The 24,917-nt window shown below is 33.7% G+C and overlaps 3 protein-coding genes across 3 annotated transcripts; 2 read left to right on the plus strand and 1 right to left on the minus strand.

Annotated features, from left to right (window-relative positions):
* Positions 1-759: 759 nt before the first annotated feature.
* Positions 760-3,544, plus strand: LOC110822705 (putative pectate lyase 3). Its single transcript, XM_022052878.2, has 4 exons — positions 760-1,207; positions 1,988-2,639; positions 2,723-2,965; positions 3,067-3,544. The coding sequence occupies exons 1-4, from the start codon at positions 936-938 to the stop codon at positions 3,289-3,291; spliced, it is 1,392 nt and encodes a 463-aa protein (XP_021908570.1). The 5' UTR covers positions 760-935; the 3' UTR covers positions 3,292-3,544.
* Positions 3,545-12,102: 8,558 nt separating this feature from the next.
* Positions 12,103-15,260, plus strand: LOC110825647 (uncharacterized). The gene is made up of 8 exons (XM_022056119.2): positions 12,103-12,627; positions 13,194-13,276; positions 13,446-13,454; positions 13,557-13,645; positions 13,879-13,952; positions 14,038-14,088; positions 14,189-14,265; positions 14,480-15,260. The coding sequence occupies exons 1-8, from the start codon at positions 12,413-12,415 to the stop codon at positions 15,067-15,069; spliced, it is 1,188 nt and encodes a 395-aa protein (XP_021911811.1). The 5' UTR covers positions 12,103-12,412; the 3' UTR covers positions 15,070-15,260.
* A 1,434-nt stretch (positions 15,261-16,694) lies between these two features.
* Positions 16,695-24,101, minus strand: LOC110825648 (uncharacterized). Its single transcript, XM_088209510.1, has 13 exons — positions 23,943-24,101; positions 23,751-23,812; positions 23,513-23,590; positions 23,274-23,355; positions 23,105-23,175; positions 22,658-22,759; positions 21,230-21,319; positions 20,805-20,879; positions 20,203-20,235; positions 18,925-19,002; positions 18,626-18,697; positions 17,697-17,809; positions 16,695-17,072 (listed from the first exon to the last, which is right to left on the minus strand). The coding sequence occupies exons 1-13, from the start codon at positions 23,995-23,997 to the stop codon at positions 17,051-17,053; spliced, it is 933 nt and encodes a 310-aa protein (XP_088065636.1). The 5' UTR covers positions 23,998-24,101; the 3' UTR covers positions 16,695-17,050.
* Between the last annotated feature and the right edge of the window lie 816 nt (positions 24,102-24,917).

The following is a 24,917-nucleotide window of genomic DNA, read 5'->3' on the forward strand; positions in this document are numbered from 1 at the left end:
TGCATGAACATGTAATTGGTTATCTAATATTTTATTGCATTTAATTAACAGTTTTGATATATTCAATTGCATTCTATTTTTGATTATAAAAAAATTTAATTATTATAAAATATTTTTTTAGTACACAAACGTAATAACTTTAATAGAACTTTTTACAATTTAATCACCATATCTTTAAAATATATTAAATTAATTTATTTTAACTGAATCAAATATCGTAAATCTAACACTATTCATTTTTGATAACTTAATATTTCATCATGTGATATGTTATGTTAATAAAAATTGTAACATGTTTACATATCATAAAATGTTAACTATTATATAAAAATGAGTTATATTTTAATTTCAGAACTCTCTTATTTTTTTTTTTTAAAAAACAAAAATAAATAATGAATTAACTAGAACTGAGATGAGACTTTAAATCATGCACGTTGTGAAAATATTATCAATATTAATAGAGCATTAGTAAAGATTCTTAATTAAACGCAATTGATTTCCTTAGCAGCTTGGCGGAAGACCATTTATAAATAAGTTAGAAACTTAATTACGGAATGAAGTAAAAAATTAATTAATTAGTTAATCGTTATGATATATCCACATATGAGAAAGGTACGTAGCTAAACTTGTCAAGGAAGTTAAAAATGGAAACAAACCTTTCAAATCTTATTCAGACAATCTGACTGATTCCCGGGAAAGTTGTCTATCCTCTCCTGTCCTCTTATTTTCCAGCCTCTCTTCGGCATTATTTAACTCATATCTCTGCATCCGACCAAACCTTGGCCTTGCGCATCAATCGAATCTCTTCTCGGCTTCAGCTCGTCCCCTGCCTGTCTATCAGTCAGACCGGCAGCGAGCCGCCCCACCTCGGCCATTTCGATTCAAACCCCATATAACATAAATTGATATAAAAAGCTTTAAAGAATCGATCGACAATGGCAGGAGATTACAGAAAGTTGATTCTGTTCTTGTTTTCATTAATGTGGTTTGCTGTTATAATTCAAGAGACGAATGCCCGGGTTGCCGTAATAGATGCTGAGTACTGGAGGCAACAAGAAGAAGTCATAGCCAAAAACCGTACGCTCATGGCGGTGATAGATGATGAGTATTGGAAGCAACGAGAAGCCATAGCCAAGAACCATACAGTCAACGCTTATCACCCTCGTCCCCATGAAGTCACCGATCATTTAAACCACCGCGTTGCCATGTGCGTCTAGTTTAATCATCATTATTTACCTTAACCTTATCTTACCACCTTCTCTCATCATGCATCTTAATTTAATTTACGTATTGTCATTGTATTATCATAGGTTAAATTTGCATATCATTATCATATTGTTATTATTATAGGTTAAAATAAGTTAATGGTGTTAAAATAAATGGTAGGAACTAAATTGAATTTTTTTTTTTAAATTATAGAAATCAATTTGATCAAAAAGTAAGACAGAAAATAATTTTTTAAAAAATAAACAAATTACGTTATATACGTAAGGTTTAAGGGTACCCTTCAGAGTGAATCTCACCTCGGTAATTGGAAATAAGGTGCTGGAGAATCTAGACAATGAGATAGATACGAGTGACTTAAGGTACTGAAGCATCTGTTTATATATATATATATATATATATATATATATTCAATTTGGAGTGTCTGTGTCACAAAATGAAGGCTTCCTCCTGCAAATGGGGGGAACCCGCTTCTCTTGTGGGATGAATATACTAACTTCGTCGAGCATCATATGCGTGTAGATACACACACACACACACACACACACACAAATTGAACTTGTAGTACCCATGTCACAGAAAGGTGAATTTTGCATGGCGGACCGGAACGCCTGTAAATGAGCTGGACTCACCTTTTTTGTTGTGAGATGGATATGGGTATCCTTAAGATGGTGGCGCATCTTTTAGATATATACATATATATATATATGCATATGTGCATCGATATGTTCTTTTGTACTTATTTTTGTTTGCATGCATGCAGGGCTGTTGCGAACCACAACAGCTCAAGAAGATCTCTGGCGGCATATAAAGGTCCATGCGAGGCTCACAACCCCATAGACGCATGCTGGCGTTGCAGACGCAAATGGGCAAGACACAGGTTCAGGCTAGCTGACTGCGGCATGGGGTTTGGCCGCGACACCAAAGGCGGCAAAAACGGACGTTTTTACGTTGTTACAGATCCTTCCGACGACGACATGGTAAACCCTAAACCCGGAACTCTACGCCATGCAGTGACCCGAGATGGGCCACTATGGATCGTCTTCAAACACGGCATGATAATCCAGCTGAGACAAGAACTGCTTATCACAAGTGACAAGACGATTGATGGAAGAGGAGCTAATGTGCAGATCAGAAATGGGTGTGGCTTTACTCTCCAGTTCGTGAATAATGTCATCATCCACAACATTCATTTTCACCACATTGTCCCTGGTTCGGGAGGCTTGGTGAGGGATTCAGAGAACCATTATGGATTCAGGACCCAGAGTGACGGCGATTGTGTCTCCGTCTTCGGATCATCTAACATTTGGATTGATCATGTTTCCATGTCTAGATGTGCTGACGGCATGATTGATGTCATTCAAGGTTCTACCGGCATCACAATCTCTAACTCCCATTTCACCAAACACAACGAGGTATGCAGTTCTAATTAACACAACACAAAGAATGATTTCTATTGTGTTATAATTGGTGTCTATGCATCCATTTATCGATGCAGGTGATGTTGTTTGGGGCGAGTGATGGGTACTCGGAAGACGCCAAGATGCAAATAACGGTGGCGTTTAACCACTTTGGGAAGGGGTTGGTGCAGAGGATGCCGAGGTGTAGGTGGGGTTTGGTCCATGTGGTGAACAACGACTACACTCACTGGCTCATGTACGCCATTGGAGGCAGCAGCCGCCCTACCATCATCAGTCAGGGCAATCGCTTCATTGCTCCTCCAAATGTGTTCGCCAAGGAGGTATTTATATATGTACATATATCTATATCATGTTTACCAAGAAAACCCAGTATCATCTTGGGGATTAAATTATATATATGTGTGTGTGTGTGTGTGTGCAGGTGACAAAGAGGGATTATGCACTGGAATCAGAATGGAAGAACTGGATGTGGAGATCAGAGAATGATTTGTTTCTAAACGGAGCGTTTTTCGTGACATCGGGATCAGTAGGCGGAGCAAATCCAGTGCCATGGCCGAATCGGGTGCCTCCCCAGTCCGGAAAACTCGTTTCCCTCCTCACTCGGCAAGCCGGGACGTTGAATTGCCAGCGGAACCAGCCCTGTTAGATTTAAACCTTTTTTTTCAGAGACAGGACTGCAAGGCATTTTCATTTTCGTTTTCATTTACACAGGACAGGATACAGCAGAACCCAGATTTTATATATATTGATTGTGAAGGCTACTCTACTGATTGACCCACTTAATTATATATATATATATATAGTATTTTAGTTGAATATTAAAGAAATACTTCGTAATATATTTATTTCTCAGCCATGTATTCATTTGATTCAATTAACAGAACCGATAAATTTGAGTACTTTTGCTGCAAATTAATTACTAATAATAATAATTACTATTATTATCTTAACTAAAAGCCGATGAATTGTAGACACATTGTTTAAGAACTTAAGATCTGCCTGTTGCTACATATAAAATTACAGCAATGGGTGAGTATAATCTGAACAGAACCTTGGAACAAAAGTGAACGATCTTTGATCCAGTTCTCAAATCAAGTTCAGTTAGAATGAAGTTTTTCGTCTTTTTTTTTTAGTTCAGTTTCAGTTCGGTGCTGATTTAGATCAATTAATAATTTTTTTTTTTAAATATTATAACAAATATATGTGTAGACATAATAAATAATATATAATAACTGTTAACAAATAATATAATATACATATACGTTAACAAGTAATATGATATATATTATTCTTAGCAATTATTTATGTACATATAAACAGAAGGGAAACTATATATATATATATAAACAGAACAAAATCTCTTTTCTTGCCAGTAGAAGTCCAAGCATAAGTTCAGTAAAAAAGTAAAAATTCTATCAAGAAAACTTCATTGTTTTTCCTCATTAACAATCTATTTCTTATTTCTTTGTAATGCAGATTTGAAGGCTCAAACTTTTTAAAACCCTACTCACTCTTTCAAACAATATTTAATTTATTTGGAAGGATCAAATTAATGAGAAGAACAGATTATTATCATCATCATTATTATTACTTAATTATATAATTAAGCTCAATAAAATCTCAATGGATAAAAGAAATAAGGGATCAATTGGAATCTACACAGACAAATTTTTAAAGTTGACGAAGAACTCTAAGTCACCAAACAAGGTGTGTTGCAAGTAGTAAGTGTAGTAATGACAGTTCATGGAAGCAAACAAAATCAATTTCGAAGATCAAGCCAGATTAATGCTTTGTCTGTTTCAGATCAATTTGTCTATTTCCATCCTCCCAAAACCACTTTCCTCTTTTTATTCATAAATTCTTTTGTCTATCATAAGAGTATAAGACAACTTTCATACATAATTATCGATTAAATTTCGTCTTTTCCAGATTGATTTTTAACCATTAGTTATTGTTTACGTAATAAAGAATATTATCCTTGACATCAACGAGGTTACTTCTATAAGTCCAATTCAAATTTCATGTCTTTCTAATTCTCTAACTCACTCTTATATTTTTTTCCTGTGTATTCTCAATAAGATTTTACCCAATTAAAACCTAATAAGATGGTATGTTATGATGGCATCTAATTAATATAAATATATTCATATATATATATATATATGTGGTTTTTAAGTTAGAAAGTAAAAAGGGAGAAATTATTTTGGTTACTTATTAGATTTTTCAGACAAATTGTGGTAATAATAACATGAGCTTCAATTTCAAACTTATTGCTACTAACAGAAAAAGATAATAAACTTAATGTATTTTCATTCAATTCTATTTTATATTTATACGATCCTTAAAACTTAATCATGACTTATGTACATATATAATTGAATCAAATCTATTCACATTTTTACTTTTAGATTCAAAAACAAAATTTAATTATTTTCTTTAAAAAAAATTAGAAGTGAGGTTGGTATAACACCCCAAACTCAAAATGAGGTACAATTCTTACTCATGTCATTTTTATGCAATGGACTCACAAAATATACATTATGCATTGGTAAAAAATTATCATACAACCTAACATTTTATGTGATATATATAATAGTTATATATACAGAACACGAGATCAAAATTTAGACTTTAATAAAACAAAACGAAAATTTCTAGAATATGAACAAAATGTACAAAATCAGGAACCCTTTTTACAGGTTCTACTTGTCTGGCAGCGGTTTTGATTTTTCTTTCTCATCTAAAAAATATCAAAGTAAAATTTAGAACTTTCATCAACTCAATAAGTATTTTCGTTCTCAACCAAGATAAGATTTTATACAAAATACACAAAATGAGACAAATGCAATACTAATGTTTCAAAGTAAAATTCACTCATTATTTTCACAATTTTCACATGTTTCTGATCGGATTTCAGAATTTCATTCAAATATCATTTACAATCATCAAAGTATATCTACATACTCTCGAAAGAACATATATACACTCGAATAACAATCATAACTTCAAATTCTTAAAACTTTTTTATTTAAATCTAAATTCTAATTTTTATTTATTTTTCACATTTTCTTTTATTTATTTAGGGGTGGATGTTACAATTTTTCCCTCCTTACAAAATTTGGTCTTCCAAATTTGATATGTCTTTAGAGCAAGTGAGGAAATCAAGTTCGCATCGAGTCCTCAGTCTCCCAAGTAGCTTCTACTGGTGAATGATGTCGCTAGAGTACTTTGACCATCAGAATAGTCTTGTTTCTCAATACTCGCTCTTATTTATCCAATATGTCTATGGACATCTCTTGATATAACATATCTTCCTCAATAGGAATCTCTTTATACTGAATTACATGCGATGGATCAGGATGATATTTGCGTAACATGGATACATAAAATACAACATGGACGTGAGCTAATTCTGGTGGCAATGCCAATCGGTAAGCAGTAGTTCCAATTCTCTCCAGTATTTCGAACAGTCCAACAATGCAAGAGCTCAATTTGTCTTTCTTTCCAAATCTCATAAGGCCCTTCATTGGTGACACCTTCAAAAACACATGATCTCCTGCCTCAAATTCTAAGCTCTTTCTACGAGTTTCTGCATAATTCTTCTATCTATTTTGAGCGGTTTGAAGATTTTTCTTAATTAGGACAATCTTTGATATAATTTTTTCAACTAATTCGGGTCCAATTAATTTTCTGTCTCTAATCTCTTCCCAACATATAGGAGATTTACAGGGTCTACCATAAAGTGCTTCATATAGAGCTGCACTAATACTGGACTGATAGCTATTGTTATAGATAAATTCAATCAATGGTAGATAGTCATCTCAATTTCCTCTAATCTCTAGTACATAAGCCATAAACATATATTCTAATGTCTAAATGATTCTTTCTGTTTGACCATCCGTTTATGGATGAAATGTCGTGCTGAAAGATAAAGTGGTGTCTTAACCTTATTAAAAACTTGTCAAAAATCTAGAGGTAAAACGAGCATCTCGATCTAAACTACTAATACCGAAATGCCATGAAGTCTAATCACTTCCTTAGTATATAACATGTCAAGTTTATCTAAAGAGTCTGTAGTTTTTATAGGTAGAAAATAGGTTGACTTTGTTAACATGTCCACTATCACTTAAATAATATCATAGTTCAATCTGGTTCTAGGTAAATCCATCACAAAGTTCATAGTAATGTGTTCCCACTTTTATTCTAGGATTGGTAGGGGTCGAAGCAATCTCCCTATTTTTTGATGTTCGACTTTGATCCTCTAACAGGTGAGACATTTTTTAATAAATTCATATATGTCCTTCTTCATCCCATTTCACCAATATTGAAGTTGCCAATTTCTATACATTTTGATGATATCTGGGTGTATGATAAATCTAAAATTATGTGTTTCCTTTAAGATGAGTCTCTTCAAGTTAGAGTCATCAGGAATGCACAATCTTCCTCCGAATCGAAGCAACGCATCATCATGAACTCTGAAACTAGGTCTTAAACCCTGTTCAATTTTTTTCTTCAAGGTCTCTATAACAGAGTCAGTTTCTTGAGCATATTTTATTTTCTGAATCAATACTAGCTCGATTCTCAAGCTGGTTATATACATTCCCCCATTTGTGAACTATTAATTATTAGTCTAATTCTAATTCTTATAAAGTCTCTAAAGTATTGCATTCAGAAGCTATTAGTTTTACGATCATGCCAGAGGCGTTGCGATTCAGTGTATCAGCCACTTTCTTTCCTTGGATGGTAAGATATCTTGCAATCGTAATCCTTAAGAAGATCCATCCATTTACGCTGGAGCATATTCAGTTCCCTCTGCGTGAAAAGATATTTAAGACTTTTGTGATAAGTATAAATCTCAAATATCTTTCTATTCAAATAATGACCCCAGATCTTAAGGGCATGTACAATTGCAGCTAATTCCAAATCATAAGTAAAGTAATTTCGTTCATGGTTCTTCAATTATCTTGACCCATAGGCGATGACTCTATGATGTTTCATTAACACACATCCTAGACCCTGACTTGATGCGTCAGTATATACTGTATAACCTCCTATCCCCTTTGTTAAGTTAATACTGGAGCTGTTACAAGTCGATTTTTTAGTCCTCTGAAACTATTCTAATAGTTTGGAGTCCATTCAAACTTAGTATCTTTCTTAGTTTGTCGGGTAAGAGGGGTTGTAATCTTATAAAATTATTTCACGAATCAGTAGTAGTACCCAACTATACCTAGAAATTTATTGACACCCTCCATTGTAGTGGGACGTTCCAATGCCCTGATAGGCTTAGCTTTTGTCAGATCCACAGATACTTCATCCTTAAAAACCACGTGATATAAAAAGGTGATTTGTTCAAGCTAGAATGCATATTTACTCCATTTCGTATATAACTTCTCCTTGTTTTTATCACATTAGATGACGTTCGAATTTGCTTCAGCATTTGATGAGATAAGGCTATACACTTGTCCCTGTCTTGGAGTTTTTGCATGTTCTTTCATAAGTGGGTAGTTGCAAATCAGATGTTGTTGGCTACCACACTTGAAACAAGATCGAGTGACATAATGGCATGACTAATTACCATGATTTTTTCTACAAGTACGGTAGGTAGGTGCCTTACCAGGAGCTGATGATGGTCTAGAAAATATCTCTGTTACCATTCTAGGCCTCTTATCTTGTGAACTAAACCCTAGAGTTGGCATTTTCAGAGGTACAGGGTGTCTAGAACTACTTGCTCTTGAGGATGAGCCCCTAAGTTTGCTTTCCTCTATCTCTATTTTTGTCAAAACTTCATCATAGGTATTCAATTATAGAACTGCAATAAAATCCTAGATCTTTGGGCGTAGCCCCCACTAAAATTTTCTTGCCCTCTGTTCTTCATCAATCAGAATTACTGGAGCAAAACGAGTTAATTCAGAGAATCTTCGTGCATACTCAACTACTGATAGGTTCCCCTGAGTTAACTGCATAAATTCTAACTCTTTCTGATGTCAAAGTCGTGTAAGAAAGTATTCGGTGTTGAATGCCACTAGAAACCTTTCCCAAGTGATGGGAACTGGTAAAATAATCTGTCTGAATTCTCACCAACGATCAGTTTCACCTACAAGTAGGTATGTAGCCAGGATCACTTTTTACTCAGAAGTCACCCATAAAACTCAGAATGTTTTTTCAACTGCTTTCAACCATCCTTAAGCTTCAATGAAATTCTTAGTAATAGCAAAGGTAGGAGAATTAATTTTCATAAATCTTCTATGACAATCTGGATCCATAAGGATTGGTTCTGTATTATGTGGAGCCGGTACTGCGGAAAGACCAGGTATCCCTTCCCTAGGCTGATTGACAAGCTCCTCTACCATGTGGTACAACCGATCAATATGTTCCTTTAAGAACATATAATTGGGATGTTGCCTCGGTGTAGGTTGTCTACGTCTCATTTTACAACCCTACATATAGAAAAGAATGAATTAGAACATTCATACTTTTCAATATCCCAAAAGTTATAAGAAATCACGTTTAAACTCTAAAACCTTATGCACAAAGGAGGATTCTAAGAACGTGGGCTCTAATACCACCTGTAATACCCTAAAATCGAAATGAGACACAATTCTTACTCATGTCATTTTTATACAATGAGCCCACAAAATATACATTATACATAGCTCAAAAATTATCATACAATCTAGTATCTCATGTGATATATACAGTAGTTATATATATAGAACATGAGATCAAAATTTAGAATTTAACAAAACAAAATGAAAATTTCTAGAATATGAACAAATGTATATAACCTGGAACCCTTTTACAGGTTCTACTCGTCTGACAGTGGTTCAGACTCTTCTTTCTCTTTTGAAAAATATCAATGTGAAATTTAATTAGCTTCATTAACTCAATAAATATTTCCGTTCTCTCAACCTAAATAAGATTTTATGCAAAACACACAATATGTGACAAATATAATAATAATATTTCAAAGCAAAATTCATTCATTATTTTCACCATTTTTACATGTTTCTGATCGAATTTCAGAATTTCGCTCGAATATTATTTACAATCCTTAAAGTATATTCACATACTCTCGAAAGAAATACTCGAATATCAATCATAACCTCAAAATATAACCACATACACACGAAAGATTACATATCCGCTTGAAATGTCATTTTTGAGGTTTCATCGTATGATATCGCTTATGTCGTCATCGAGGAGAGAGAAAATGGATCCCCCCATCGCATGGATAACACACACACAAAAATCTCACAATGACCATAGCAGGTATGTTTGTTAGGTGACTCACACTCACAAACACCTGTCCACGTCTGAACTAGGTTTCAAACTCTATCCATTTGCAGGTTCATCATACTCGTTGAACTTTAGCCACACACACACTTCCCTCCTCGATTCAGACTAAATAAAAAGGGCATTCAGGGTCCATACCCTAATCACTCGCATCCTCTTGTTTCTGATTTCTGATTTATTCTACTCTCATTCTATTTTCTTTGAAATTATATTTAATTGATCATTTTACAACTATAATTATTCCTTTTCATTTCTATTTTTATTTTCTTATGGTATTTTATTTTCTTTTTCAACCTTCTAATTAATTAGTAATTTCTATTAGGTTCAATTTTCATTTCTCCTCACAGTTCAAATACTCCTCAGTTCTTGGGTTTGTTTTTTGGTGCCAACTCCTCATAATTTCTAATAGTTTAGGTTCACTGGTCATAGGTTCAGATTTTGTTCTTCATCGAAGATTGGGTAAGTATCCATTCGAATTTTAAAATAGACATAAATTAATAAAATACATACAAATTTTAAAATCCTAATTTACATTCAGAATCAGAAACACTTACACTCCTGCACAACAATCTTCCTAAATCTATATGAACGTCCTAATTTCTTGTACGCGTACGGCATAAATTAATTAATATAATTTAAATGCTAAAAAAAAATTAGTTTAACTGAAATCACGGGTTTCAATGACAACCCGACAGAATATCCGAAAATATCAAGATCCGTACCCTAGGAAGACCTTTCAACTTCTTGTTCGAAAAATCGAATTTTCGTACCTAAAGAAGACTTTTCAGCTTCCTGAATGGTGAATCGGAATTCCAAAAGGATGAATCTAGTCTCCATTCCTAAGGAAGACCTTTCAGTTTCCTCGGGAGTGGGAATCTCAGCTTGCACAGGTGGGTCAGATTTCTATTCCCGAGGAAACTCCTCATTTCCCGAGCGGATAGGTGGCCAGGCCAAGCTCGCACAGCCAACTGACACCCGACCAGTCTCTGTTGCTCAACAGCCAAAATGAAAAACACAAAAAGTTTTACCTTCCCGGTATGGGGGCAATTCGGCCTCGGTTTGGTTCCTAGTGGTTTTATCTCGGTCACCTCGCTGCTCCCTTGTTTGCTTGCAATTGAAATGATGATTTTCACACCTAAAAAATCGGTTAGTGTAAAATAGGAAGAGATTAAAGGAAAATAGGGGAAGAAAAGATGAAAAACGAACCCTTTTTATCTTGCTCGTGTCGGCCTCTGCCATCGCATGGCACCTCGGGCTGATTCCTCTCCTTCCTTCTTCCTTTCGGCTCGCTTCCACCACTCTCCCACCTCCACCTCTCTCCTCTTCCTTTTTCTCCCCTTGCGGTAGCCGTTCTCGGCTCTCGCTTTACTTTCTTACTCGGCCACTCTTTTTTTTTCTCCTTTCCCTTCTCCTTCTCTGGCCTCCTTCTTCCTTTCCCTTCTCCTTCTCCGATCTCCCTCTTCTTTTCCTCTCTTTCTTTCTTCCTCTCGGCCTCCCCCGCGCGACAATCTCCTCTCTTCCTTCTCACCTGATCGACTCACCTCTCTCTCTCCTCCTCTCTCTTTTTCGGCTACTCACCCAAAAGAAGAGAAACCCTAAACTTTTTCTTTTTATACCCATTCTCCCAATCGTTGGATCTCCCTAACTCGATCTGGGCCGTTCATTCTTCATTAAATATTAGCTATTTGATCTTCTCAGATAGTTCGATCAGAACTGTCTATTCCCCGATTTTTTTGCCCCCTTCCACTTCCACTTATTTATACTTTCACTCCCCTTTTTCTTATTTATTTTTATTTACGCCATTCAAGTTAAATAAACCCCCAAAATTCTTAAAACTCTTCATTTAAATCTAATTTCTGATTTTTATTTAATTTTTACATTTTATTTATTTATTTAGGGGTGGATGTTACAGTCAGTGCAATACCAAACCCAATAAATTATTTTCTCATTATATTTATGCATATTAATTAAAATTCAAGCTAAAAATTAAATAAAAAATTGAATTAAATTCAATATAATTCCAATGTGTTAGCTAAACTCTCTTTCTTGATAACTTCTTAAATATTTATGTGAAAAAAACCACTCCAGCATGTGGGTTAAACCTCACCATATATATAGACAAAATTAAGTAACATTGTTATGATCTCCAAACCTGGGACGCTGCCATAATTCTTCTCTTGGCAATCAAATGGAGTCAAACGTTGTGAAAATGTTTTTGTCTTTCACTTTTTTTTTTCTTGGCTGGTTCATCAAACTACAGACACAGATCAATCTCTCAAGTTTTGTCCCATATATCAACCAATCTTGTGATCATCGATGAATTTTGTCATGGTACTCAACTGATGAACAAAAGAACAAGATTTGATACAGTAGAACAAAGTCATTTATAAACAAAGCATATTTTCTTTGCAGTTTCTCCTCATCTGAGCAAATCAGATTTGCCATCTCCTTCTGCTCAATTGCCAAGGACAAATATGGAGATGGTGACTACAAAATCTGAATTTATTAGCCCAGAAAGGCATAGTTTTAGTATTATACAGGGTGAGGCTACGGCGTCTAAGTGTATCAAAAGAAGGCGAAGAAACCCGTTAGCATCTACCAGTAATCAGCAGCCTGATCAAAATAAAATTATTGCTGCTGGTGCTACTACTACTACTAAGAGAAGCTCAAGATTTCGTGGCGTAAGCAGGTTTGATATGAGTTTGCTTCAAGTTTGTTCAATATTCCCTCATATGTATGTACATTTTTTATGTAGCAGCTGTGTTTGTGTTCAACTCGTAATAGTTCATGTATGTTTCATTTTATTAATTAGCTGGTATCTATTACACTACTAATAATACAACATCTTGATTAATGTACGTATAGAACAACTTTTTAATGAGAATAAATAAGATATACAACCCATGACTCAAACTCACATCTCTGTTGAAAGAGGTAGGAATAGCCATTTTCCGAGTCAAGAAATGATTGATAGGGATAGAGTCTTTTTACTTGCATTCTAATGATTATTCATTAACGGCTTGCCCCAAGTTTAATAGTTATTCTCCAAACTTATTATTTCTCTGAGTGAGAATCCCTATAGCCACGGCTTAGAAGATTGGCTATGCTGATGGCCACTTAAACCTTTATTTTTGGTTTATATGTGTTTGTGTGTATATGTGTATGTATCATGGACTTCATTTGTAGTAGTGAGTTTTGCATGATTGAGAAGTTGAAGCTGGTCAGTTTATGTGATTGCCTAATATTGTATATCAGACATAGATGGACTGGAAGGTATGAAGCTCACTTATGGGACAAGGGTTCCTGGAATCCAACACAAGGGAAGAAAGGAAAACAAGGTAGCTTTAATTAGACCAAGCACATTCCTCACTGAATTAGTTTTAGTTTTTTAATTAATGTCATATATGTATATATGTATATATGTTGATTAATGCTTATATATGGCTGGCTTTTCTTGGTCATCACCTGGTGGCATCTTTGATACATATGATGGACGACATGGAGTAGTTTATCTGGGTTAGTCTTTAATCTTGATTGATATAAATTAAATGATTTTTCTCCAGAGAAAGGTAAATTAATAAAGAAGGAAACTGATAATTCTTAATGACTTCGATTCAGGAGCATATGATGAAGAAGAATCTGCTGCAAGAGCGTATGACCTGGCTGCCCTCAAGTACTGGGGAACATCAACTTTTACCAACTTCCCAGTAAGTAGTTATTTTTGACGAATACATGCTACTGGTCTAAAACCTTTTTAGGGCTCTAATTCTGGGTTAGACGATTCAACTTTGTCCGAATTGGGGGAAGAAATTTAGTCATGGTCTTGGAAAACTGACCTGAACATATCTTACATGCTAAAAGAACAAAAAGCCTTTTAGGTAGTTTGTGATGATTAATTTAAATTTTCGTTAAACACCCATATAATGATTCTGTTTTGCAGGTAGCTGATTATGATAAAGAAATTGAGATAATGAAGACTTTAACAAAAGAGGAATACTTGGCCTCTTTGAGAAGGTGAATATCTAAACCCAAAACTATAATTCCTAATTCCTATTGTAATACAGATTGAACTTGAACCAACCTTTTTCTTGGTTTATAGGAGAAGCAATGGTTTTTCCAGGGGAGTATCCAAGTACAGAGGAGTTGCAAGGTAATTTCCTTTTTGCAGTATAGAATTGATGATGTCTATTTTCTCTACTATTTTGGTTTGATATGGAAAGAGTTTATATGATCTTATCAATATATTTCAGGCACCACCATAATGGGAGGTGGGAAGCAAGAATCGGGAGGGTTTTCGGAAACAAGTATCTTTATCTTGGCACTTACGGTAAGTTCATCATTCTTATCTATTTAAATTTTTAGAATTTGTTTTGTTAAATAAATGGTTTGAACGAATGTAACAATAAAAGATTCTACCCGATATACGATATCAAATTCGAGCATGATCATTTGTTTTGGATCAAGTCCATCAAAATGGAAGTAAAGAATCATTTTTCTCTAGAATGAATAGTGAAGTATTCGGAGGTTATTATATATTGTAGGTACACAAGAGGAGGCAGCTCATGCATATGATATTGCTGCAATTGAATATAGAGGGATCAATGCAATCACAAACTTTGATCTTAGCACATACATCAGATGGCTAAAACCACCACCCAATCCTCCTCCCTTCACTTTCTCAGGAGAACCAAATCCAGCCACAGAGTCTACAACAACAACAGCAACAGTAACAGCAACAGCAAATTGTCTTCAACTGGATCAAATAACTGGAAATAATCCCATCTTCCACTCCAATATTGCCTATGCAACTGAAGCCTTACAGACTCCAAAATACCATGATCAAGTCCTCCCCACCACTTCATCTTCCCCAACAGCGCTCAGTCTCCTCCTCAGGTCTTCCATATTCAAAGAGCTGGTTGAGAAGAACTCAAGCGAAACTGAAGAAGAAGAAGGAGAAGAAGGAAAAGATAAGATAATGAGAAATCAGACTGTTGGAATTGGGCAGATTCTGAATAGCGAAATTAGTTATCTTCCATTGATGTATTCTTCCAACAGAAGACTGTTGCCTGGTTTGGAGTCTGAGAAGAGTTGTGCAATGGAACAAGTTGGTCTCCCTGGAATGGTCCCTTGAAGAAAATTATGCCTTTTCTTAGGGTCTGGCTTTATGTATAAGAGACCTTAATTATTATTTAAGAAAATAAGAAGGAAATAATTAAGGTGAATAACATAGGCTGCCAAGCAGCTTTCACTGCTTTTGTAACATAAGTTGTGATAGCCTTAAATAAATAATTTAATGAGAAGGCTTTGCGTTAACAAAAAATACAATCGAACTTTAGTTCAGGTTTTTTTTTATGTGAGAAAGTTTAATAAATATTAAAAAATATTTGTCCAAATCTTGAAAAGAATCCTTAACAATGAGATTATTTCTACTAAGGCCAACTCCAACCTGACTTTAGCCTTAGATAGGTGGTTACGAAAGAATTAAAATATCGAGATTCAGCATGTCTACTAGAAGAAGAACTGGTGTGCCAATTTTTTAGCTAACCAGATCTTTATTTGGCTCCCTATTTTGTACTACTAATATCATCTCCCTGTAAAGCTCCTGAACATCATGAAAGAGGACACTATTGGGGCTTTCTGGTCTAAGATGTGTATTTTGTAGTCTTGTCTTACGTGTTTTGCTCACTCCTTGTATTAAAAAAGAAAAACCTCAAAAACTGTTTTCATTTCATTTCTCAATGTTTTAAAAATATGTTATTGTTATTGTTATCATTTCTTTTGGTAAAAAATTAAAAAATTAATTGAGTTTTCAACTCATTATAACTTTGCTAACAAACATAATTTAATTGTCACATAATATATTTTACCTATCTATAAGTGTAAGGATTTACAGAAATTTAACTCAATTCGACCACTGCAATCTCACCAGCACAATAATGAGATAAAATTTATTTTTCAACTTAATCAAATAGTGTATTTCAAGTGCTACTAACTCATAATACACTGATAAAATGATTAATTTTATATTCAATTTATTATTTTTCTTAACTACACAAATTAATTGTACAACTTTATTTTCTTACCATCTACTCAAAATTTTAATCCCATTTTGCTTTAAACTCAAATTCAAATGAAAATAAATATTGTGGCGGATGACCTACTAATTCACTTCAACTCATCCGTATATGGCAGATAAGAACCTATAATTAACCGTGTCAAACGAATGAAGGTAAAAAGTGAGAAGTCCAAAACGGATACAAGACATAGATCTAATAATTTCTAGCCCCGCACTCACCCGCTATATATAATTATTAACTTTTAATGCTGTGTACATACTTAATAATTTTTTAATTTTATCTAAATTAATTAAATTTACTTTAATTAATATTTAGTGTTGTATACTTACAATATTAATTTGTATTTGTTATTAAATGTTATATTTAAATATTATTTTAATATTGTTAATTAACAAATATAAATTTTACTTATGTAGCCAATGGTACATGAAAAACTTGAATGGTACATGAAATTTCAATATGAGTCAAGTATGATTTATGCTTTTCTTAAAAGAACAGGTATATAATGTAAGCTATGCTCATTCTCATCCGTAATTCCAACACGCCGATATCTGAACAATCATTCCAACACGATAGATAGAGTCATGGAAAACGAAATTGGTTTGATCCTAAAATTCTTAGCTTTCAATTGTTTTTCCAATTTCTATCCAAATAAAACGCAAAATAAAAGGACCAAATAGAAATCAAACCAAACATAACATATAAGATAAAAGAATCACCCAGCACTCCCATTACTATGGCCATTCCTCAGCTGCGGGAGTATTATTTCAAAACCCATATAACTACACTTTTTAACCAACAACCTGCATTACAAATGTACATAACGGCTACGACCGAAATGAAGCTGACAGCAAGAATGCTGTGCCTTGTGTACAACTACTGTTTAGCATCACTTTAGGGGAAAACACCATATATTAACCATCAGGTGCTATGATTTGTTATCGATCCTCTTTCAAACTTGAATTATTTGCAAAAAATACCCACAACGAGTGTGATGAATACATACTTTAACCAATGCTTCTAATAGCATATAGATTAACACCTAGCTGAAATACTCCTGCAAATTCCAAATTGAGTAAATAGTCAACAATCAATTAAATTTAAATACTAACAAATTTTAGCAATTCAAGATATGATATGCAACCACATTATCTACTATTCTGCTGATATCGGATTCAACAATTCTCGGGAAGAAGAACTGAGGAGATCTGGGGGAAAATAATGATGGTTGGCCAATGACATTGATGGGCTAAGGTTTAACTTAAGGCATGCCTTTGGGACCTACAACAGAAGTACTTGATCTGCATATTTGCTAATTAAAGCATAAAAAATATTGAAAAGGCAGCTGGGACTGACTCTTACTATTTCATATCCATATTAACTCGAAAATTTCAGCTATAAACAATATTGAAGTTACTCCATATAGAGACGGATATCAGAGACTGCACCAGGAAGTACTTGATTAGGATGTCATTGAACAGGAGAAGAAAAACCTAATCTAAATTGAACACAATCTTGAGTAGACAAAATAAGATAAGTGCCAATCACATTGACATTTGTGTATCAGAACAATTGAAATGGTACCTAATCAGAAACATGTATCACATCACTCAAGATATATGCAAATGAAGAAACATCTTGATTAATACAATCCTAGACAAAGACGGGCTAGAACTCAAACCTTGATATAGGTCTTGGCTTCTCATTTAAGTTATCAATACCATCTTTTGGCGCAAGATCCGATCCTGTCTGATCAAGAGATCCAGAAAAAATATCTGCAAGATCTTTTAGACCCTGAAACGATAAATAACTTAGTAAGACAAATATTGGATACAAATATTCGAGAAACAGCTAAAAGAGAATAAGAAATTAAATTAACCTAAGCTCATAGCTATTTGCACCTGCAAATGCAAACAAAACAAAAAGAAGCTATATTGCCTAGTAGATTAGTATAACAAACAAAGGCAATAACCTTTTTTCTAAAGAACAAAGGCACAGAACTTTTTGTTCAAAATCCAACTGGTCTCTATCCTTGCTAGTCCTCTTTATTTCAATAAAATGTTTATTCTTGTAAATTCTCATCACTTTAATCTTGATTTGAGCTGGTCTCTGTGACTAAGGAATAACATCCAGAATATTGCATCAGAGCAATTTATTCTGCCTAAGAAAATATTACCCAACTCTTTAAGATAACATAAACACATTAATGGCCTGTTTTGTTCAATTTTCAGTCAATTTCTACCTTATTCCTTCATCCATTACCAGCTTATAGATATAGTAGAACCTGGGACTTCACCCCAAATTTCTTTCACCCCAAATTTCTTTCTTTAATTCTTTGAAAAGGAAAAGCAGAATATCATTGAAAGTGATGCCACCCAAATACAAGTCCAAAAAGTTTATGTGGAAACATAGATGATTGAAACATAAAATTCTATATATTAAGACTAGTCCTATAAATTATTGAATGGGAACTGAGCAAATTGATGTGATAGGCATCCATTTTTCCTCTTCATAATAATAAATGACCTACTCAACTAGATGGTTACAGTATTGCTGTCATATAGTGAGTCATTGGTTCTTATCCAATAGTAGGTAGAACTTATTAAATACCATTGAACTTGGAGTCTCCACATTGGCAAGTAAAGCGCGAGCCTTGGAATTTCCAGAAATTTGAAGCTGCTCCTGTAAGAGAAGTAAATTAAATAGTCTGATGAGAAAGCATCGATCTGGAAAAAATTCTGGAGATGGGAAAATTTTGGCTAATTTTTTAACAATGCAGTATCCAAACCTAACACTGCTATTGCACTTAAATTGATAAATTTGGGATTTTTGGGGAATCCATAACTTAAATAGAAGAGCAAATAGACCCACAAATAAATAACAAAATTTATTTAATCAAACTGGCGAACCTGCAGAACTTCAGGCATTTTCACATTTTTTCCACCAACAAAGTTACACAGGTACATGACACCAATGTTTGCAATATCCTGCAACCAAAGTACAATGCCAATAAGTACTTATTCACACATAGAAGCAACGAGAGAATATCAAATTTGGTGGATAGTTCTCAGTAAAGCATGAATAAGAAAGCTACATGTTAGGATAAATAAACAAGGAAAGAACAAGACCAAGGAAGAAAATATATTCCAAAAATTTTAAATATATAAACCAATTAATCTAATTACCAAAAGAGGGGAAAAATACCAATAGTTAGAGGGAGTCAATATGAAGCACAATTTCTTTTAAAGGATAGCAATAGAAAGTAGAACAGAAAGAAAAACCGAATAAGGCAATGATTTATGGCAAAGGCAAACCCAAAGCCCAGGAATCAAATTTCAATTACCAAAAACAGAAAGTTCACCAAGAAATAGAAATAGATCATAAATCAGATTTATTACTCAAATGCTACTATACTTGACATCTAAGTTACCTGAAAGTCAATATTTTCATTTTAATTTAATTTCCATAGTAAAAATATACACTACTAATATTTCTTCTAGATTCCCATAAGTTTTTTTATTTCTTTCTTTTGCTATGACCAATGCCATAGAACTATTAAAGCAACAGACTCTAACCTCCTACCATATATTTTTAATGCAGATAAAAAAACTAGAGGAAAACTTATGCCAAGTCATGTTGATTAGAAGTTGAATGAAACCACTGTCTCATAGGTTAGTAAACCAGTCCAGCCATTTATTACCTACGTGGCATTTCATGTTAGGATAGAGTTTTGTGTTTGCTAAAAGAAATATACGGAAAATGCACATGTTGCAAATTATTGATTCTGCCGTTTCACTGTTGGCCTACGGCTTTTAGTGTTTGAGAAGAAAAACAATAGGGAAAGCACACAAGTTGCAAGTTGCAAGTTGTTGAGTAGCAAAATATATTGTTCAAGAGACTAAGGAACTATCTGTCCACAATTTCTTTCAAACAAAGCATGCCTTCCTCCCAGACGCATGCATAACATTTTTTTTGAAATAAAAGTGTGAAATTGTATTGAAGTAAAGGTGCCAAGGAGACACCACCCATATACAAAATTTACATATTAATTAGCATATCCCAGATGCATGCACAAACATGACATAAGAAAACACTTTAAAATGAATTAACTAATTAAATAATGGTTGTCTACTACAGAATAAATTGTTGTTTATCTTCAAATGAAAGAAAATCATGAAATAGTTTACCTGCTTGTATTCCAGTGTGCCTATCTTCCCATCCTGCAAGCAGGGAAAAGAATTACCAAAGCTACATAAAATCATAAAATTTAAAGAGATATATCTTCCGAAATACACTGGTATAAAATTCATTCAGAGCCCGCCTACAACTGCTGGCTTTCTTCACCCTATTCTCAAGAACATGAAGTTATTAAATAAAAAAAAAATCCTAAACGAACAAGGCACTTGGAAAAAGAAAGCCCAAAGGAAAACAGATCAGCCAAGTCTTTTCTGTTGTTTTCAGAAATTTCACCCAAACCAATTGGATTCAGGAAACAAAGCAGATTTCACCAACCAACATGAAATCCAAAATACTACTGAAAACAAAGATGCAAAGAGCAAACAACCAACGAAAAGAAGCAGATTATATAAGTGCTTCAAACCATGAGTTTATTGTTCAACGGTCAGCTCCCTAACAATGAAGAAGATCAAATAATCTCATAGATAATCTATAAAGCTTCTTTAGTACGTTGGTGGCACCCTACTAGTACCCTGTTTATACTTCTACTTCCTCTTTCCTCTAAAAGATGAAATCACATACAGCTAACAAGAAAAAAAAAAATCAGACTCACCAGGCCACAAATCATATTTTGCAGAGCCATCAAATCACCTTCAATAGAAGTTAGATCCTCACGAGCCAAAGCAACCTGCCAAACATTTTCGTGTCAACCCACCTTCGCAAAATCTTTTTCCTTAACTTTTCAAATGCTTGAAAGTTAGGTCCCAATTGTTTTCTAATTTTTCATTTAGATACTCTATAGTTTTATACATAAACATGTTTGAGGTACTTAAAAATGAACATAAATATCTGAAAAATACCACTGAAAAAGTAGCCTAATGTTGAAAAGAATAAATTTTTTTTCTTAATGTTTCGATTATACTTGAGTAACAGAAAGAATATATCATCATAAACATTTCTAAGTATGAAAAACATATGAATGTATAAAATAAAAACTAGAGAAATGTCGTCACGTACAAAACAACCATATTTTCTTACATTTTCTTGAATTGCTTTTGAGAGCTCATTTTGCTTGTCCATTTTGTCATCCAAGTTCTGAATCCGCTGTGTCAAATGCCTCTTCGCCGACTAGCCAACAGGATCATGAGAAAGTAATGAGGCACTAACAAAGTCAGGTGCAAATTCCTTCATGAGGCATTTAAAGATATAACAAAGTACTTATTTTTATTTATTTTCAAATATGCAGCCTCAGTTGCTCAAGCTTTTGACAAGAATGACCTTTAATAATTAAAGTATTGAAAAAAACCTTCAATGTAGACACTTGTTTGCCTATCTATTTTTAATGGCTGCCAAAGGTAGTATAAAAAAAAAGCATTACTCAAATTTAAGGCAGGCACAAGGCTTCAAGATTACTTAAAACTGTGTTTAAAACACTAGGTGTTACAAGCAACTTAAAGCACCTAATTAATTACTTAAAAATATGTTCTTGATTGGACAAACATGCTTATTCATTGTCGAAGCACTTCTGGTGTTTACGTCTACACGTCAGGGATGGGGTTAAATAGGTAATTGAATATGGTAAAAAAGCACTTTCAGAATACAAACATTTTGGGCTTGTGTTTTTGATAATCTTTGAGAATGATAGTTTTTGGAAGAGAGCTACATCCATGCACGCTAAATGACTTTCCATTATACACATGAAATGTTCAAAGACTTTTTGTGCTTTAGTATGAATTTAGTTGTCTAATGTCTAAATTTGGGCCAGGCTGAAGCTGGGGGTTCAAGCATTGTTTCTCGAAGATTAACAGGACAGGCAGGGTCTGAGCAGTTTGTAATGAAAATACCAAATAACAAGGTATATATATGAAGTTTGTGCTTTTGTTTTCAGCTTATTTTTCTGGTTGCTTGAGGGTTATATGCTATATCTACATGGTCACAGGTTGGTTTATAAAAGTAGCTGGGGACCCTTTTTGGGCTTAAAATGAGCTTATAAGCACCAAATAAAGCAGAAACTTAAAAGGTGCTTTTAATCTTACCGATATAGGTCAAATGTGTCAAAAAGCTAAGCAACCTCAAAACCTGCTAAATCCAGTAACCTAATGCCTTCCTCTGCCTAATACATTACATAATAAGAGTAAATAGAACAAGTTTTAACGTCCAAGTTACTATTTTAACGTGCCAGCATAAAGCACTGGGGACAAGAAAGGTCCATCATGGCCAAGTTGAAGAGCCCATAAGTTCATTTCATAAATAGAACATAATTTTATGGCCTAAATAGAGGAAGATCAAACTAACTATGGGAAAGATTTTAACCACACTAAAATCAAGATTTATAACTGCCCCTTTCTGGAAATGAAAAGATACAAAAAGTGTTAGTATCCAATCTTTTCAAGATTCTATTCATTATATTTCTCCATATCAAACTTCCAAGATTATAAGAACCAGTAATTAGAGAAACAAACTCACAGAAAGAGCCTCTGATACTTGCTCCAGATGCTTTGTAAGGTTTGAAACAGCATTTGCCATATTGCGCTTTGTTACATACATAAGGTCTGTGAATGATATACCCTAAAGCATAAAAGAAAATGGATAATTTAGACCCTCAAAGAAATTTAAATGGATTTAATAAAAACAAAATAACGATGCACTTGAACTTTTTCTTAAAGGGGAAGCGCCATTGCCCCATGCACATTATGAATCTTTTTGAGAAAAAAAAAATGCTTGATGCCACTAAGATGAATAATTTAAGAGAAAGGAAAACCAAGAAACTTCAAACAAGACCTTAATGGAAGTAGCTCAAGGGTAAGGGCAGAGAACTGTACAATGCTGCTATTTACTACAGTTTAAAGACGGAAATGCATAAGATAGGAAAAATTTTAAAGTATTAAACAATATCAACTAATAATCAAATACCTTTAACCACATGTAGCCATAGCCCAATGCACCCAAGGTAGCAGCTGGAACTACAAGAGAGGTTAAGTTACCTGGAAAATTGGAAAAACAAAAATTAGAACAAAAAAGCAGAAATTATAAATTACACACGCATAAATTGAATAAAATTAAACGAGAAATTCCACAGCACCTATGCAGCCAGAACTCCCATTCATAACAGTTATCTGCCGGGATGAGGCAAGCTGCCGGACCTCCATAGCCAACCGTTTCACCTGTAAAACATCTCAAATCCATAAAAATCTACACTACTCTTGCGAAAACGTATGGACATAGACAAATCAAATCAATACAGGTAAATAATTTCTCAGGAGAGGAAAAAAAAAACAGAAAATTTCAAATAACTACTGTGTAACAGCATGCCCCTATTACCTGAGCCGCAATGGCATCAGAGACGTCAGATTCGCCATCCAGTCGATCTCCAGATTTCTCTAATCCCTTCACCAGTGACTGCCAATGCCAAAAATATAACACTGAATTTAACTGACTTGAGATAATCCATGCTAGTAATTCTCTATTTGATCTCTTCCAAAATAAAATCTTAATTTAGAAAAAAATACTAAAATGAACTAAAGAAACCACCATAACTGCCAATTATCAGCAACAGTACCTGTAATTCGCCCAATACGTCAGATAATTTACCATTCTTGAACAAGATTGTACCGGTATATCCTGTGTGTTCAACGCACAAATTGTTGATCAGGGTACAGCTCAGAACACCGCAATGCGTGCGTAGAAACAAATAGATACATGTAGACATGTGTGTGTTGTTCAGATGGTGAATTTAGAGAGAGCAGCATACCTGCTCCAGCCAATATCAAGATCTTAGAGAATCCGATCCCTGTTTGCATAGCCATGGCTGCGATCAGAGAGGAGTAAAATTTGGGAAAGAACGGCGGCAAGGCCCTTTTGTAAGCTGCCACAGATGCGTCTACTGTTTGGATCGGGTCAGACCTTGAAACTCTTTTCGGATTTGGAAAGCTTATACGACATCGTTTCAGTGTTGCGCTCCACCGCTTGGACAATTACTGGATCTTTTTGGGAGTCAATAGAAATAGTCAAATGTCAACACTCATTTAAGGTAATAGTAGTTAATATTGTTAAATTTTAATTTTTTTGTTATGTAACTCTAATTATTATTAAATTTAAATATTAATTAATTTTATTTTAAGATAAAAATAGTTAAATGTCATTAAATTTTTGTTTTATAATACAAATTTTAATTTTAATTTTAATTAACAGGTGTCATCATATAATTTATCTCTCTACTAAAAAAAAATTATACATCAATTTTCTTTTTTTACTATGCTAATTATATTAATTGCATAAATTCTTATCTACTTAGGTATTTAGTAAATTTAAAAAGTAAAATTTTTGGAAGAGAATTTAATTTTTGTATTATTAACGGGACTTCTCGTCAATTAAATAAGAAAGCATATAATATTGTAAAATGAACTTCAAGTTAAAATAATCAGAGGCTACTATAAATCTTATTTTAATTTATAATTAACCAGTACGCTTATCATAAAAAATAATTATTTAACAAATTAAAACAAAAATATTATTGTTTCAAAGAGTTATTATTACTAATAAATATAATTCAGAGAGAAAAAATATGATGATAATTACTATTTTTTTTTTCTTTTTCTTCCACTTAAATATCAATTATTCAATAACTATCAATTTTTAGTTTTCTAAAACCCTATCTTGATTTTTTTCTTTTATAATTTTCGTCCAACTCTTTTGCTAATTTTACCAAAGAAAATGAAAACTAATA

Source organism: Carica papaya, chromosome 8, assembly GCF_054855325.1.
Source record: "Carica papaya isolate Zhongbai chromosome 8, ASM5485532v1, whole genome shotgun sequence".
Taxonomy (NCBI): Eukaryota; Viridiplantae; Streptophyta; class Magnoliopsida; order Brassicales; family Caricaceae; genus Carica; species Carica papaya.